We start from the raw sequence: 17,531 nt of genomic DNA, 5'->3' as shown, positions 1-17,531 counted from the left end.
TATAATTTATGATAACTAAAAAATAGTATAATTGGAATGTTTGTAACACAAAGGATAAGTGCTTGAGGTGATGGGTACCCCATTTACCCTGATGGGATATGTACACCTATATCAAAATATCTCATGTACCCCATAAATCTATATGCCTACTATGCACCCACAAAAGTTAAAAGTTAAAATTTTTTTAAATATATATTTTCCCTTCTTTTTTCCTGTCTGCCACAGAAAGTTTTGTCAACATTCAACAAATACTGTAAACCCAGCAACTTCCCTTAACTACTCTGATCTGATGCTTCTACCTGAAAAACACACAACAGAATATTTTCTCGAATGAACAGAAGATAGAATCCCCAAGTTCTCTTCTCAAGTCTGTAAAGATCCACCAGGAGCCATAGGCCATGCATTTCAGTATTTGGTTTTCCTACTAGTCTAAAAACCTGCAATATATTAATCTGAAAAATATTTAAATACTAGTAATCTATCACACACACACACACACACACACACACACACACAAATTGATGGTTATTATCTTCAAATCATTCTGCACTTATTACTGAAATCATATTCTATAAGGAAATATAGCTTTTATATGATTCTTTACAGGTAAAAATAAACTTCTAATCACAAACTATTCAAAATTTGAACTGGGAGCCCAGACACACCTAAGATTCAATCTATCTCTCTCTCTCTCTCTTTTTCTTTTGTTTTTTTGAGATGGAATCTCGCACTGTTGCCCAGGTTGTAGTGCAGTGGCCCAATCACAGCTCACTGCAACCTCCACCCACCAGGTTCAAGCAATTCTCCTGCTTCAGCCTCCCAAGGAACTGGGATTTAAACGTGCTCTCAGCCAAATGCAAGTCTTTATGAAAATGGAAAGATTACGTTTCATAGTTTTGAAAGGAAGAAAAACTCTATGACTGTTCCTCCCATTGCCAGTATTTGCATACCATTTAATCATTAGGGTTTACGTTTCTTTGGTTTCATAGCTTTAGGGATGGGCGAGGCAGGATGACCAACACATTATGTGTGGTGCATTTTTTAGCTACTTTAGAAGGGCGTTATAAAAATTACTCCCAGCTTAACAATTTAAATGTTTGTACACTTTGTACCCCTTGGAGACATGTCACCCTAAATATGAAGAAGAGTAACATCACACTCCTGTGAAAACAGTACAGGTAGAGCACAAAAGCCACATAAGAGCTACATGGTAAAGGGAATCATCACTTATTTAATCATGTGTCCCAACCAAATACAATTTAAGGAAGAATTAAAAGGAGAACATTGTTTAACAAATGATTGAATATAAAGATTAAGGTATGCACATAGTTTAACAGAGAACTGGCAAAATAAGGAAGAAATTCTTAAATAAACAAAAGTCAGCTACTTAAGTTTAAAGCTAAGGAGGATACAAAATATTTCTGGAAGCATCTGTTTTTTAAGACTTTTTTAAAATGGTGGTAAAATATATATCACATAAACGTCATCTTAATCATTTATAAGTTTACAGTTCAGTAGTCTTAAATGCACTGACATTGTTGTGCTGCCAATGTCCCAAACTCTTTTCATATTGCAAAACTAAATTCTATGCCCAGTAAGCAACAACTGTCCATCCCCAACCCTTCAACCACTGGCAACTCCCATTCTACTTTCTGTCTCTGTGAATTTGACTACTCTAGGCACCTCATAGTACTGGAATTACATAGTATCTGTCTTTCAAAAAGACACTATTAAACCAGTGAAGTGACTAGAAGACATGAATGGAAACAGTTTAAAGTACAAAGGGACAAAAACCCATGAAGCACAAAGGGAACTCAGGACGGTTCAGAATCTGTAAAATCACTCCAGTTGTAACACTAGTTATCAGAAGCAGATACACATCCTCTTTTAGCTTTAAAACGAAGGCAGGAAGTATCAGCATCATCTCTTCATTTCTTGAAATGTGATTCAGAGAGGAGGTTGCTCTCTTTTTATCAGACTAGAATTCAATCAGAAAGAAAAGCATATTTCAATGATCTGCCTAAAAACTTTCCAATTTTTCTTAGACGTTAGCTACTTGAACAAACATGTTGCTGAGGTCTAATAATACTTACCTGGAAAACTATTATTTATGTTTTTCTTATGGACTACATAAAAACATAATTGTTACAAATTATATGCTTTTTGTATGTTGTACAAAATACAAAAAAAAAGAAAGCAATAACTTAAAATCACAAACTTCAACAACCTTAAAAAACATGCTGATTGAAATAATCAAAGAGATGGATGCTTAATCAAATCTGAAATTATTGCTGATGTGAAAGCTAATTTCAACGTTTGAGAACAATAAGAATAAAAAAGTTACGTGACTGCTGGGACATTTTTATTCTCATCATATTATTTCAATTACATTTGTTAACCTGGAGATATTCTCTGCAAATGTGAAATCATGAAGCAAATTTAATAGAACTACAGTTCCAGAGAAAAGTTACCAGTCATCAAAAGCTCTGAAAGATTAAAACTGTAATTCTGAAAATTCTTTTGTTTTGCTCCAGCTTATTCTTTTTTTTTTATGGGTATAGTAAATGCCCCAGGGCTCTGACTTCACTTCAGAGAAGTGTTGGAGAAAAAGAAATTATCCAATTACGGATTACCAAAACTGTAACAAGGATTAAGAAGTACCAGAGAAAAGGAACACCCTCAAAGTGTGTATATAAAGGCCAAAAAGGCAGCCTTGAATACATCGTTCGTCATCACCTCTCCTATTCGCCTGGACAAGCTCACGTTTGCAGGAGCACGATGTCTCACTCGACTCGTGTCTCCTCCTCCAGGGCTGGAGGCAGCAGCTCAGCCAGGGTGTCTGGCGGTGGAAGCAGCTTCAGCGGCGGAAGCAGATGTGGCCTGGGGGGCAGCTCGGCCCGGGGCTTCCGAGGAGGAGCCGGCAGCTGTGGCCTGAGTGGGGGGTCTAGCAGTGCTTTTGGGGGCAGCTTTGGAGGGGGCTTTGGTAGCTGCTCAGTAGGGGGTGGTTTGGGGGGAGCTTCAGGCTCTGGGGCAGGATTTGGTGGGGGTTCTAGCTTTGGCGGGGTCTCTGGATTTGGCAGGGGTTCTGGATTCTGTGGGAGTTCTGGATTCAGCAGCGGAGGCTTCTACAGCTATGGTGGTGGTATGCGAGGTGATGTTGGCAATGGGGGGCTTTTCTCTGGAGGGGAAAAGCAAACTATGCAGAACCTCAATGACCGCTTGGCCAATTACCTAGACAAGGTCAGAGCCCTGGAGGAGGCTAACACTGATCTGGAGAACAAAATCAAGGAGTGGTATGACAAATACGGGCCTGGGTCTGGAGATGGTGGATCTGGAAGAGATGATAGCAAATACTATTCAATAATTGAAGAGCTCAGAAACCAGGTGAGATTCTATCTGTGCCTGAGTTTCTATTATTCGTGGATCTTTCACTTCTTTTCGGATCATCTACTATAATGAAAATTTTAAGTTAAGAAATTATTTGAAAACATATTTGCTTGTTACATATGCAAAGTGGGACCTGATGTGTCTTAATTATTATAATATTTTATGTGACATTAATTTTCTGTTTCCATCTCAGTTTCAGTATTTCTACATAAGAGGAAAACTTATACATAATGCCAGGCAGCTAATTATCATTTATATATAAGAATGATGGCAGTGAGTCAACATTAGTTTAATTATTTATGATGAATTCTGACAGACTGACATATTTTATTGTCTTACTAGATTTAAATATTCTTCAGGATTATTTTTCTTCCTAGAAAATCTGGTGCAAACATTACACAAGAATGTAGTAGAATCTAAAATGTTTAGCCACTTTTGTATGGGAAATAAATTTTTAAAGACTTTTTTGGAAGTGAAATACAATTTTTGCACTATTTCCTGAAAAAGTGCATGAGATAATCTAACAAAGTAGCAGAAATATGCAGAGGGCTATATCCTGTAAAACAGGTTCCTGTGCCTAGTCCAATAAATGTGCAAACGGTTATCTGTTTGCAGAAAGTTCTAGTCCTAAATATACCAGCCCCTGATATACAGGTGTCATTACTAAGTAAGTTTGCAAAGCAAGTCACCTTTAAGAGCTAATAACACAGGCAAGGCACTGTGGCTCACACCTGTAATCCCTGCACTTTGGGAGGCTGAGGCGGGCAAATCACTTGAGGTCAGGAATTTGAGATCAGCCTGGCCAACATGGTGAAATCCCATGTCTACTAAAAATACACACACAAAAAAAAAAAATTTAGCTGGGCATAGTGGCACACACCTGTAATCCCAGCTAATGAGGAGGCTGAGGCGCAAGAATCACTTGAACCTGGGAGGCAGAGGTTGCAGTGAGCCAAGATCTCGCCACTGCACTCCAGCCTGGGCAACAGAGTGAGACTGTCTCTACACACACACACAAAGAAAGAGCTAATAACATAGGCAACATCTACCCTTACAGGTAGGCATGCAGACACAAGGTAAAAATCATTCGTGATTCACTTACTATTAACATCTTTTTTAGATCATTGCTGCCACTGTTGAAAATGCTGGGATCATTTTGCAGATTGACAATGCCAGATTGGCTGCTGATGACTTCAGACTGAAGTAAGAAACATGAAGACTTGAAAACAAGTGTTATGGGGAAAAAAATAAATTTTATTTCATTTTATAAATATATATATATATACACACACACACACACACTAGAAGATCATGACCTAAATTTACAAACATCCCAAGGGTAAACTTTAGACCATTCTTTCATCAAAAAGAAAAAGAAAAAAGAAGGAGGCAAATTTAGAATGAGAATTTTATTATAAAAAATGTTAGACACGATTAGAATTAATATAACACTGGTATTTTTCTTTAGAAGGGAAAATTTCCCAAGAGAAAACTTAGTAACCTTTAGTTATTAAAATGCCCACAGGTGAGAACTTTTTCAATATGTAAGAATGGAAGGTATTCTTTGAAACACAGCCAAGTGAGCTTACAGTACTTTTTGCCTTACTGCTGTCCCTTCCAGGTATGAGAACGAGCTGTGTCTGCGGCAGACCGTGGAGGCTGACATCAGTGGCCTGCGGAAAGTCCTCGATGACCTGACTATGACCCGCTCTGACCTGGAGATGCAGATTGAGAGTCTCACCGAGGAGCTGGCCTACCTGAAGAAGAACCATGAGGAGGTAGGAACATGTTCTACATAAATGAATAACTCCCGCTAACATATTTCTCCCCACATGCATTCTATACAAATAAAATTGGCTGGGTGCAGTGGCTCATGCCTGTAGTCTGGAGGCTGAGACGGGGATCCCTCGAGCCCAGGAGTTGGAGGCCACAGTGAGCTATGATCATGCCACTGGATTCCAGCCTGAGCAACAGATAGTGTGTCTCTAAAAAAGTAAAACAGGCTGAGCACGGTGGGTCAAGCTTGTAATCCCAGCACTTTGGGAGGCCAAGGCGGGCAGATCACGAGGTCAGGAGTTTGAGACCAGCCTGACCAACATGGTGTACTAAAAATACAAAAATTAGTGCGGCGTGATGACGCGCAGCTGTTGCACCTGTAATCCCAGCTACTCAGGAGGCTAAGGCAGGAGAATCGCTTGAACTGGGGAGGCGGAGGTTGCAGTGAGCCGAGATCAAGCCACTGCACTCCAGCCTGGGCAACAGGGCAAGACTCCATCTCAAAAAAAAAAAAGTAAAATAAACTCAATTTTATCTAAGTGAATTTCCCACACACTACGACCAGGAAACAAAAGTAATCATGAGTAAATTCTATCTAGATTTGATTTTTTTTTCCTTTCAGTGTCCTATTTCCAAATTGTTGTCTAGGCACATTTTAGGAAGTCATCGCTTTTCTTTTTCTTTCTTTTTTTTGGATTTTTAGTAGAGACGGGGTTTCACCGTGTTAGCCAGGATGGTCTCGATCTCCTGACCTCGTGATGCACCCACCTCGGCCTCCCAAAGTGCTGGGGTTACAGGCATGAGCCACCACGCCCGGCCTGGGAAGTCATCGCTTTTCTATTTGCATCACGATGGTCTTTTTTCCTTCCTGCTAGGAAATGAAGAGTATGCAAGGAAGCTCTGGAGGGGAGGTGACTGTAGAAATGAATGCTGCTCCAGGGACCGACCTGACCAAATTACTGAATGACATGAGGGCGCAGTACGAGGAGCTGGCTGAGCAAAACCGCCGAGAGGCTGAGGAGCAGTTCAATAAGCAGGTAGATCCTCTCTGCTAAGCCAGTAGCCACACACAAGCCTCTACTGCTCCTTTCACCAGCCTACAACAGCTGCATTATATTTGTATTTAGAGTGCATCACTACAAGCACAAATCTCCACTGATGCTGGGGCAGCCAGTTCTGCCAAGAATGAGATAACAGAACTGAAACGTACCCTGCAAGCCCTGGAAATTGAGCTTCAGTCCCAACTGGCCATGGTATGTGCAAATAGCTTTTCACATTTTCCAACAGGGAAATAGGCAAATGCAATTTTCTTTGTTTGCCAAGAGGTTCACTAGGCACATAAAAAAGGTGGTGTTAAGGAGAACTGCATTATGATTATAAAAAGCATTAAAAGTTAATGTACTCTATTTCACATAAAAGATTTAGCTTAAAAAGTGCCAACCAAAATTGAAGAAGCAATGATATAACAATATAGGTTATATGGTGAAGCTACACTTCTAGTGCCACATAAAATTGCACTTTTAAAAAATCATCCAATGATTTATTTTCATTATGAATTTTTTATTTGCTTTTTCTCTTAGAAAAGCTCCCTGGAAGGAACCCTGGCTGACACAGAAGCTGGCTATGTGGCTCAGCTGTCAGAAATTCAAACGCAGATCAGTGCCCTGGAGGAGGAGATCTGCCACCTCCGGGGTGAGACTAAATGCCAGAACGCAGAGTACGAGCAACTGCTGGACATCAAGACACGCCTGGAGATGGAGATCGAGACCTACCGCCACCTGCTTGATGGAGAAGGAGGGTAAACCAAAGTCATGAACAAACTAAAATGCATACCTTAGTGAATTTATTTTATAAAACCAAAATGAGACTCAAGGGGTAGACTTGTATATAGAGAGAGTAATAAAATAACAGACACAAGCTGGGTGCAGTGGCTCAGGCCTGTAATCCCAGCACTTTGGGAGGCTGAGGTGGGAGAATCACGTGAGCCCAGGAGTTCAAGACCAGCTTGGGCAACAAAGCAAAACCCCGTCTCTACAAAAAATAATATTTAAAAAATTAGCTGAAGGCCAGCGCAGTGGTTTGTGCCTGTAATCCCAGCACTTTGGGAGGCCAAGGCAGGCAGATCACATGAGGTCAGGAATTCGAGACCAGCCTGGCCAATATGGTGAAACCCTGTCTCTACTAAAAATACAAAAATTAGCCAGGCGTGGTGGTGCACACCTATAGTCCAGCTACTCAGGGGACTGAGGCAGGAGGATCACTTGAGCCCAGGAGGTTGAGGCTGCAGTGAGCTGTAATCATGCCACTATACTCCAGCGAGACCCTGTCTCAAAAAAAAAAAAAAAAAAAAATAGCTGGGCATGGTGGTGCACACCTATAATCCCAGATACTGGGGAGGCTAAGACAGAAGGATCACTTGATCCCAGGAGTGCAAGGCGGCACAGAAAAGTAACATACACAATCCAATTAAAACACATCCAAAGCTTCATCTTGAGGAATCCCCGGGGTGGAGGGTTTCTCCTGCCTTTGCAAACTGCAAAGGAAAACAATTCTTTTTTTTTCTCCAGTGGTTCTAGTTTTGCAGAATTTGATGGTAGAAACTCAGGATCCACAAACATGGGATCCAGGGATCTGGTATCTGGTGACTCAAGATCTGGAAGTTGTTCTGGTCAAGGACGAGGTAGGCATTTTTTCTAATGTTGATGATAATTCTGTAATTTAAAAGTAAAGGCATACTTTGCTTGTCATACTAAAAGTGTCTGCTATTGTTTACATAATCTTACCCAGAGAGAACACGTTGAATGCATATGATTGCATTTCTCTTGTTCTGTGTTTCTGTGACATTTTCCAGACTGACATTGCAATCCCATGATTTTCAGATTCAAGCAAGACTAGAGTGACTAAAACCATCATAGAGGAGTTGGTGGATGGCAAGGTTGTCTCGTCTCAAGTCAGCAGTATTTCTGAGGTGCAAGTTAAATAAGGAACTTCCAGATCAACAAGAGTGTCTTTCAAAGAAAAAAAAATCAAGGACACAAGGGAAGAAATGGCATCAATCTAGGCATATTTCTGGATAATTTCAGGAAAAGCTTCAGTCCAGAAATGGATGACTAGCCAATTTTTCTGCATCTTCTTATTTCCTCATTAGAATGCTCTTGAAATAGCTGAATTAACGACTTTGCTCTAATTGTTTCTTTGCTTCAATAAATTTACTTTTGCAAATTAATTTGATTATTCCATACTTTTTTAAAAAGTATTTTACCTAGGAAGGAAGCTATCATTGATGATCTAGCTGCATGACTATATTACTAACATCAGTTCATTGTTTATATCTTCCTGTTGTAACCAAGCGAGTTACAGAGAAACGCCACACTCTGAGACTAATTCAGAAGACCTTTTATTGCCAGCGACCGAGAGACGGCTAGAGCTCAAAATTCTCTCGGCCCAGAAGAAGGGGCTAGATTTCTTTTTATACTGTGGTTTAAATAGGGGAGGGGAGTTTAGCTGAAGCAATTTTTACAGAAGCAGAAACAGGCAAACCAATTAAAAAAGATTAATTGGTTACAGAAACAGTTACAGAAAAGTAAACAGTTCCAGGTGCAGAGGCTCAAATTATCACAAAGAGATAATGCAGGGGCTTTGGGTACCATCCCCCGACTGCGTCCCTAGGAACTGCTGATTTAGCTTGCCTCAATATTTTATCAGTAAGTGCGTTCCTGGATGTGCTTGGAGTCAGCTTGCACTAGTTATGCCTTTAAGGGAGGAGGGCTGCAAGTGAAAAAACAAAAATGGAGTCTGTCCGGCTCTCTCAGCTAAGAGAGACAATCAGGTTAAAACAAGGTAGGGTATCACATTACCTTCTTTATACAATTCAGATCATAGCCATTTTTTTAATGTGGGCATTTTTAATGGTATTGCACAAGAACTCAGTGGCACAATAGCTGAAATTAGACTACAGTGTCAACAGCTTAGCCCACAAAGAAGGATGTGATTATTTTAATAATCAACTTATAATTAATGTCTAGTTTATATATGTCCATCACTGAACTCGATATTTTCTAAGATAAAAAAGAAACTCATAATCTCCCTCCTACTTCAAAAAGCTCATATTTCAGCAGAGAAGAAAAGCTAAAACACAAAGAAGACAGCAAGCAATAAAAAGCTGTTAATAGTAAAGACTTGATTTCACAATCTGCATCAGAAGTAACATAGGAATCAGACATGTGTGTTTACAGGACATTTAGGACAGGGGTCAAATAAAGAGTCTTGGGAAACAAGATTGGCTATGTGATATGGCATCTGATTTCCTGAAACCTTGAAGGCCCCAAAGAGAAGAGATCCTCAGGCACTTGTTCCCCTGCCAAATCTAGCCACATCTTTAGCCAAAACCTGCCACTTCACCAAGCTGGTATTTCTTTTCCCCACTCTCCTCTGCTAAGATCTTTCACCCCGTTGGTGGTCATACCCCTATTCTTTCATTTCTACAGTATCTCTGGGGCCACATGGCTTTGTCTTGTCTTGTTTGGGATGATGAAACCTGTTAAGATTGTGCGGGAGGTGGTGCGGGCCCCAGGAAGAACCAGGCATAGCACCAACCCAGGCTGCCTATGGGCTTTCTCAATCAAGGAATTTAAATGCCCATATCACAAATTAGAGAATCATCTCTACAGGCCAGTCGTCAAGGAAAGAACATGGCATGTGGCATAAAAAGCCAAATGTAAAGTTATAAAAGGATAAACCTGAACATGTATCTTCCAATATAAAACCAATTAAGAACTGTATGAGCGTATCAAACCTATCATCAAAACAGGTAGTTTTTCATCTTCCGGGCGCATCGAATAAAACATAAAATGAACCTCTGGGTACATTACGACTTCTGCTTAAATAGCTAACCACAGAATAAGGTTCATAGCTAACCACAGAATAAACATTAAACCACCACTCAAAGAAAAAGAGCAATGTGAAGTTGCTTAAGTCAAAGCCGTTTTCCACCATCAAATCATTACAGTAAATAAAACCCTGAATGCTTCTTCTCCACTGAAACACTAACAGTACAAACCAGTTTATCCAACCTGGATTCACAGCTCAAGGGCAAAAATGGAAATCTGCCGTAAGCAGCCTGCAGCAGCTAAGCCATCCCGGCCCCATCAGTGAAGCGTCTCTCTGTGGGTCTTCTCAAGCCTAACCTTTGAGCTGTGGATTTTGGCCACCTGAGACCTATGTTCATGGCTAGTATTATCTTCATGTCAAAGCAAAAGTATGGGGCTACTCCGAAAATCATTCTGAGGTGAAAACCCTCACTCTGTTCTTCCTTGGCATGCGTTACAATGCTGCGTTTGTACCGAATGATTGTTTACAAATACAGAAAACGCCCCATCATAGACACCAGAACACTGAGACACAATAGAATGTGTTATTAAGGGCATGTTCAATTTTGAAAACTGAAATTGTTGAACCATTTTGGATCATAAAACTTATTTAGAGTGCCGAATAAAAAGTTAAGGACACAGTGTTCATACATTATTACTTCCCTTAGAATCATTGTAAAACTCTATAATAGGAATATGTTTATTGTGAGACCCTCACGTTCAGCTCTCGAGGCAATTTTTTGTTTTGTTTTGTTACAGGGTCTCGCTCTGTTGCCCAGGCTGCAGTGTAGTGGTGCCATCTCGGTTCACCTGCAGTCTCAACCTCCTGGGCTCAAGCAATCCTCCCACCTCAGCCTCCTGAGTAGCTGCAGGCAACCAAGTCCCAGCTAATTTTGTTTATTTTTTGTAGAGATGGAGTTTCAGTATGTTGCCCAGGCTGGTCTCAAACTCCTGAGTTCAAGCAATCCTCCCATCGTGGCCTTCCAAAGTGCTGGGGTTATAGGCATGAGCGACTGCACCCAGCCTCAACTTTTGAATGAGAGGAACATGTTTATTTTTTCTGAGAGTGGATTTACTGTTAGAAGAGAGAGTTCATGCCCACATGTGCGTGGGCTTTCTTTTTTTTTTTTTTTTTTTTTTTTGAGACAGAGTCTCTCTGATCGCCCAGGCTGGAGTGCAGTGGTGCCATCTCGCCTCCACCTCCCAGGTTCAAGCAGTTCTCCTGCCTCAGCCTCCCGAGTAGCCTCCCACCACCACGCCCGGCTAATTTTTGTATTTTTAGTAGAGACGGGGTTTCACCATGTTGGCCAGGCTGGTCTTGAACTCCTGACCTCGTAATCCGCGCACCTCAGCCTCCCAAAGCGCTGGGATTACGGATGTGAGCCACTGTGCCCGGCCTCGCACACAGGTTTTCATCCGTTGACTTTTGATCCAGAGATTCACAAGGTTGTTTTTTCTTTCTGACCTCAGGGAAGTATACACAAGAATGATGAGAATGGTCGATGTGGCATCCATCCTCACAGAGATTAGAAACAAGAAACAAGGTCCACAGCAGGCAGCTCAGAGGAAACCGGTAAAGTATTTGAAGCCCTAAGGAATGTGGCCTAAACTTGCTGGACGACTTCATGGAATTAGACAGTGTTCACCCAGGAGGAGACAAACTGGTGGAATACAAATCAACCAAAATGAAGCTCAAGTAATATTACCCACACAACCTCCTCAAGGAACAAAATACTGCAAGTAACAAACCACTTTAAAAACTTTTCAGTGGCTGAGATATGACACTTGGGTAACAGAAAATATTGATCAAGCCCTTCTGAAAACAAAGTACTCATTTGTAATATCAATGTCAATATGAAATGATGAGGCAGGAAAGAAGCAAATGTTAATAGTTCAACCACTTTTTTTAAAGTTAGCACTTAAATAGCAGGTAAAGGACAAGCCCGGAGGTATCCTGTATACAAAGCTTGGATTTCCAGAGAGGGGGCATGATGAAGTGATTTTGCTGACAGAACCACAAGGAACATGAAGGTACATGCGAGCTTATAACAAAAGTGTGATAGGATGTGCATTGCGTGCCTCAGTCACCCAGGCTGGAGTGCAGTGGCACGATCACGGCTCACTGCTGCCTAGATCTCCTGAGCTCAAGTGATCCTCCCACCTGAGCCCCCTGAGTAGCTGGAACTACAGGTGTGCTCCACCATGTCCAGCTAATTTTTGCATTTTTTGTAGAGATAGGGTTTTGCTGGGATTACAGGAATGGCTCACACCTGTAATCTCAGCACTTTGGGAGGCTGAGGTGGGCGGATCACTTGAGCCCAGGAGTTTGAGACCAGCCTGAGTAACATAGTGGGATCCCATCTCAACAAAAAAATACAAAAATTAGCTGGGACTGGTGGCATGTGCCTGTAGTCCCAGTTACTCAGGAGGCTAAGGCAGGAGAATCACTTGAGCCAAGGAGATTGAGGCTGCTGCGAGCTGTGATGGCACCACTGCACTCCAGCCTGGGTGACAGAGTGAGATCCGGTCTCGAAAAAAAAAAAAAAAAAAAAAATTAGAGAAAGTGTACTATATGTGGTTCCACTTATGATGTAAAAGCATTACAATAAATTAATGTCTATAATTAACCTATATAGATGTTTCTATAGTAAGTGATGTCAAGCATAATAATTTTTTGAGCAATCCAAATGAGAAAAAATAAGAGGGGAAAAGGGATTTATATTTCGTAAGCACATGTTATGTAAATAAATACTTTGTATCTATGTTTATATTTTATTTCACTTAATCCACAAACTCTCTGATGTAGGTATTACCGCTCCCATTTTATAGATGAAGAAAATGAAGCTGCGAGAGGTCATTTATTTAAAGGCACATGGCAAGCAAGTGGAAAAGTTACAAGTTAAAGCCCCATCTCCTAATTCCATGAACTAGAATTCTACCCTACCAAAATAAGTGAAGTTCTGTAGTTTCATATCCTAAACTCACCAACTGGCCTATTTCTGTGAGAGGTACTCCCCAAAAGTGCTATTTTTTTTTTTTCATTTTTCCAAAACTGTTTCTCCCTCAGCTAAAGTAAACAGGGAGGCTTCAAATTTTTCAGAACAGTTTTCTATCTAACAGGAGAAATCTGTTGACGTTGGAGACCAGAAGAACCAAAAAAGATACCTATTGGTCTGAGTTCAGATAGAAAGCAGGCCATCATGTGCCCCTGTGGTCACTAAAACTGAAACTGGATTTCAAGTTAAGGGCAAAACCAGGGGAAGACCAGCTTCCTACGCAAGACAGGAGCATCTTGAAATGAGCTTCATAATCTCACAGTGGTAGCAATTGGAGGAAACTAGTTCATTGAAAACCAATTTTTAAAAAATAAAAATAGAGACAGGGTTTCAATATGTTGCCCAGGCTGGTCTCCAACTCCTGGCCTGAAGTGATTCTCCTGCCTCAGCCTCCCAAAATGCTGACATTACAGGCATGAGCCACCATGCCTGGCCAAAAACCAACTTTTTATGTGCAGAAAGTACACATGATATGTAATTCTAAGCAAGAACCATTCTAAAATTTTTATAACAATAAGGTGGGCAGGTGATCCTCTGCTTATTAAAAAGTTAGCACATATATTTGGAGAAATGTAATCACATTTCCAAGCATCCTCTCTCATCCTTGAAAAACCTCTACTTGTGCAATTCATAACTGAAATGATTAATGCCCAGAATTTACTGACCTGTGGAAAGAGTTTTATCACAACTATCACAACTTTTGTTAATTAATTCTAACACTTTCATCTTTAGACACACACGCTGCTTTTAGCTTGCAGCTATCTATAAATAAATTGCTTCATATGATCTTTATTAATTTTAAATAAATTGCGTCATGTGATTTTTTACTTGTTTGCCTAAGACCAAGACGCTAGACTTTTAAATCTCCATGATGGTTTTTATGCAAATGAGGGCTTTGTCACACCGATTTAAGATGAGGTAACTTTGCTTTCCCCACTGGTTGTTCCACACCCAAATTTTCCATGAAGATTCAATATCATGGCTTGTGACTTCTATTACAAACACAGCAACATAAAATTTCCAGAATTTTAAAGAGTTGGGGGGTGACTTTTATTCCAGCCTCCCGCCCAGAACAGAAATTCTCCCTGAAAGATTATTCTAGGTCTTCAGTTTCTGGCTGAAGGTGCCTGGAACTTGGAAAGATCATGACTTTGTAAGGCAGTCCATTTCATTTAAGAACAGGTGTAATGTTAGAAATGTCTTCGTTTCCAAATCTGTCTCCCTGTGTAACTTCCAGCTCTTTGATTCTGGTGTAGCCCTTTAGAGCTATTTTCAAATGGCCATCGTGTCTCCTCTTTTCTAGACAAAAATCCTCATTTCTTTAGCCATGCTTCATCTGGCATTGTTTCCATACTCTTCGTTATATGGGCCAGGTGTTTTGGATGTAGTTAACGTATGTGCTATTAAATATTCCCTCTAGGATATGACATGCAAAACTAAACAGAAGGGCCAAGAGTTGGGGGAAGATGACCTCTGGGCTTTGTAAATTTGTTAATATTGTCTAACAGCAGCAGCCACATCACATTCACAGCTCTGTTGAGCCGGAACTTCGGCAGAGAAACTTTATTCTTCATCTCATGTTTTCTTTTGTTAATTCACAGAACTTCATTTTTTTGTTCACTTATTTTACCAAAGCTTTTTCATCTTACTTATTTGAGGTCATTATGTCAGCCTGAAAGATCTTTAAATATATTTCCTATTCTCTCATTTAACATATTAAATATATTTTGTGTCATTAAAAAAAGCAAAAGCAACAGAACTAAAATACAAGTAGCATCCACCAATAGCCCCACACTTGCCAATAACAATATCAGCTTGATATGTAAGTTTCCTAAATTTGTCATTTGAATATTTTTTCTAAGAATAAGTGTTAAGTTGTTTCAATTTTAACAGAAGTGTTAAAAAATATATACTTACTTAATGACTAGGATGTTCGAAGCCATAGGGATAAACTCAGACTCTCCATTAAAGTAAAATGAAGCAAAAGCCATTCAGAGAGAGAACATCAACTCACACCATGTTTGTTTTTACCAAAAAATATTGTCTAACAGCTTTCATTAAAGATTGATTGATTGATGAAAGATAGATAGAAACATCCTCCATCAACCTCTGGGTTTATCTCACTGCACTGACAACAAACATGAAGAAAAATGAATTTGGTAATATAGAAATCATGGGGGGCCAGGTGCAGTGGCTCACTCCTGTAACCCAGCACTTTGGGAGGCCAAGATGGGCGGATCACCTGAGGTCAGGAGTTCGAGACCAGTCTGGCCAACATGCTGAAACTCCACCTCTACTAAAAATACAAAAATTACCTGGGCATGGTGGCAGGCACCTGCAGTTCCAGCTACTAGGGAGGCTGAGGCAGGAGAACTCGGGAGGCAGAGGTTACAGTGAGCTGAGATCGCTCCATTGCACTCCAGCCTGGGCAACAGCACGAGATTCCATCTCAAAAAAGAAAAGAAAAGAAAAGAAATCATATTTTTGTTTTTTTCCCCCATGATTGCAAAAGAAACTGCAAAAGGAGCAAGACACACCCACGACAGAGGTTTACGAGAACCTGGAGAAACGTACAAGTTTGCTATTTAATATTAAATCCACCCACAAAACTCTATTATGTTAGTTCCTCCATTCCTCTTCAACTCTCTTGGGCAGGGGAGAGGTCATACACTTTCATAAGATAAGGGGAAAAAGTTAGATATAATTAGTTATTTCAAAATTCCAAGCAGGCTTTAATAAATTTAAATTTTTATTTTCTTAGAATCAATAAAATTCAAGAAAAAAATAGAAGAATGTCATTTATTTTCATATTATTTTCCTAATTTTTATTCTTAAATACTTCAAATATGTAATATACAGGATACAGAAATTAAGGATCTGCCCCTTCCAGAAATTGGTTTCTATTACTTCTCCAGAAATTGGTTTCTCCCTAAAATTGGTTTTAAATAACTTCATCTGAAAATAAATAATATTTATCATATCATTCCAAAGGACTTTGTGTTACAAGCATTGTGCCTATAAAAAGGTATTTTCCTTTGTGCAGAAATTCCATAAGGGAAAATACAAGTTTAACTGGACTGATATCATGTAAATATTATCTGCTTTGTCCCTCCAATATGAAATAAATATCTAAAGGCATTTTCTGTGCCTTTTAATAAAAAGACAGTCTATTGAGTTTAACAAATAATTAACAAAATAATAACAGTATTACAGATGTCATTAAAAATATTTAAAACAATTATATCAGAGATGAAACAGCCACATTATAAACTATAAGAGGAATTACTAATTGATGACTCCCTTACCACTCTCTCTGTTGGGTTTTGTAGAGTTAATTTCTTCCATCGAGTCATACTCTGCCCCAAAATCTGCTCTATGGCAATTAGATACTGCTCATTGGAAAGAAAGAATTACAGGCAGAAATGTGACTCAGGTGGAGATTTTCTACCAACTTGGAGGGAGGTGGGTGGGATCTTTTCTGGTAAGAAGAAGGATACAATGTAAAATCTAGATGACCATATCGCAGTTTACCTGGACAAGGTCTCAACTGTGGCGCAGGCAAAGGGTACACTTGAATATAAAATCAAAGCATGGAATAAGAAATTTGAGTCCGGGCTAATGATCAAGGAGAAAAACAGGACAACAAGAAGTATTACCAGATAATTACAGAACTGAAAAAAAAGGTAAGACATTTTGTAGACAAAAAAAACACACTAAAAATGACAAAATTTGAAAAGATTGGCAACATCCTCCACGTATACCTGTACTTTTCTCAGTTTGGCAGATTAAGGAAGAAATTTAACAAGCAACAGAATATACTTTTTAGCTATGTTTTTTTCCCTAATTTGTTTACTTTTGTATAGTTCATTTTATGGAAAGAATTCTAGTAATGTTTCCAAAATACTTAAGAAAAAGTAAACTAAATTTCTTACAGTTCTTTTATTCTCAAAAGCAGAGGTATATGCTATTTTCCATTAAAGAACCATATACATATAACATTTATTTGAAAGACCTGAAACTGACATGCCTCAACACCAGCATACAGAGGTTCAGAATGCGAGTGTATCAAACACAACTTTTTGTGTCCTGTGTTTCCAGATTTCAGATGCAAACACTGACAATGCAACTTCATGCTACAGACCATCAGTGTAAAACTAGCAGCTGTGGACTTCAGACGAAAGTGTGATATAGTTACCCTTAGCAGCATGATGGAAAACATAAGCTATGGAGATAAGCACTAGGTAAGACCAGGCGTGGTGGCTCGCGCCTATAATCCCACTTTGGGAGGCCGAGGCAGGTGGATCACCTGAGGTCAGGAGTTTGAGACCAGACTGACCAATATGATGAAACCCCATCTCTACTGAAAATACAAAAATTAGCCGGGCATGGTGGCCTACACCTGTAATCCCAGCTACTCGGGAGGCTGAGACAGGACAATCACTTG

At 39.8% G+C, this 17,531-nt stretch overlaps 1 protein-coding gene and 1 long non-coding RNA gene across 2 annotated transcripts; one reads left to right on the top strand and one right to left on the bottom strand.

Moving 5' to 3' along the window:
• The first annotated feature begins 2,731 nt into the window (after positions 1-2,731).
• Positions 2,732-8,389, top strand: KRT24 (keratin 24). The gene is made up of 8 exons (XM_010388517.2): positions 2,732-3,384; positions 4,508-4,590; positions 5,009-5,165; positions 6,039-6,200; positions 6,291-6,416; positions 6,744-6,961; positions 7,731-7,843; positions 8,043-8,389. Exons 1-8 carry the CDS (start codon positions 2,779-2,781, stop codon positions 8,144-8,146), a joined length of 1,569 nt encoding a protein of 522 aa, XP_010386819.2. The 5' UTR covers positions 2,732-2,778; the 3' UTR covers positions 8,147-8,389.
• Positions 8,390-8,544: 155 nt separating this feature from the next.
• On the bottom strand, positions 8,545-15,535 carry LOC104682039. The gene is made up of 2 exons (XR_750646.2): positions 15,403-15,535; positions 8,545-8,931 (listed from the first exon to the last, which is right to left on the bottom strand). It is a non-coding gene; the product is annotated as an uncharacterized LOC104682039 (long non-coding RNA).
• Positions 15,536-17,531: the final 1,996 nt, after the last annotated feature.

This window comes from Rhinopithecus roxellana, chromosome 19, assembly GCF_007565055.1.
Source record: "Rhinopithecus roxellana isolate Shanxi Qingling chromosome 19, ASM756505v1, whole genome shotgun sequence".
Taxonomy (NCBI): domain Eukaryota; kingdom Metazoa; phylum Chordata; class Mammalia; order Primates; family Cercopithecidae; genus Rhinopithecus; species Rhinopithecus roxellana.
This window is presented reverse-complemented; position numbering and strand designations above follow the sequence as displayed.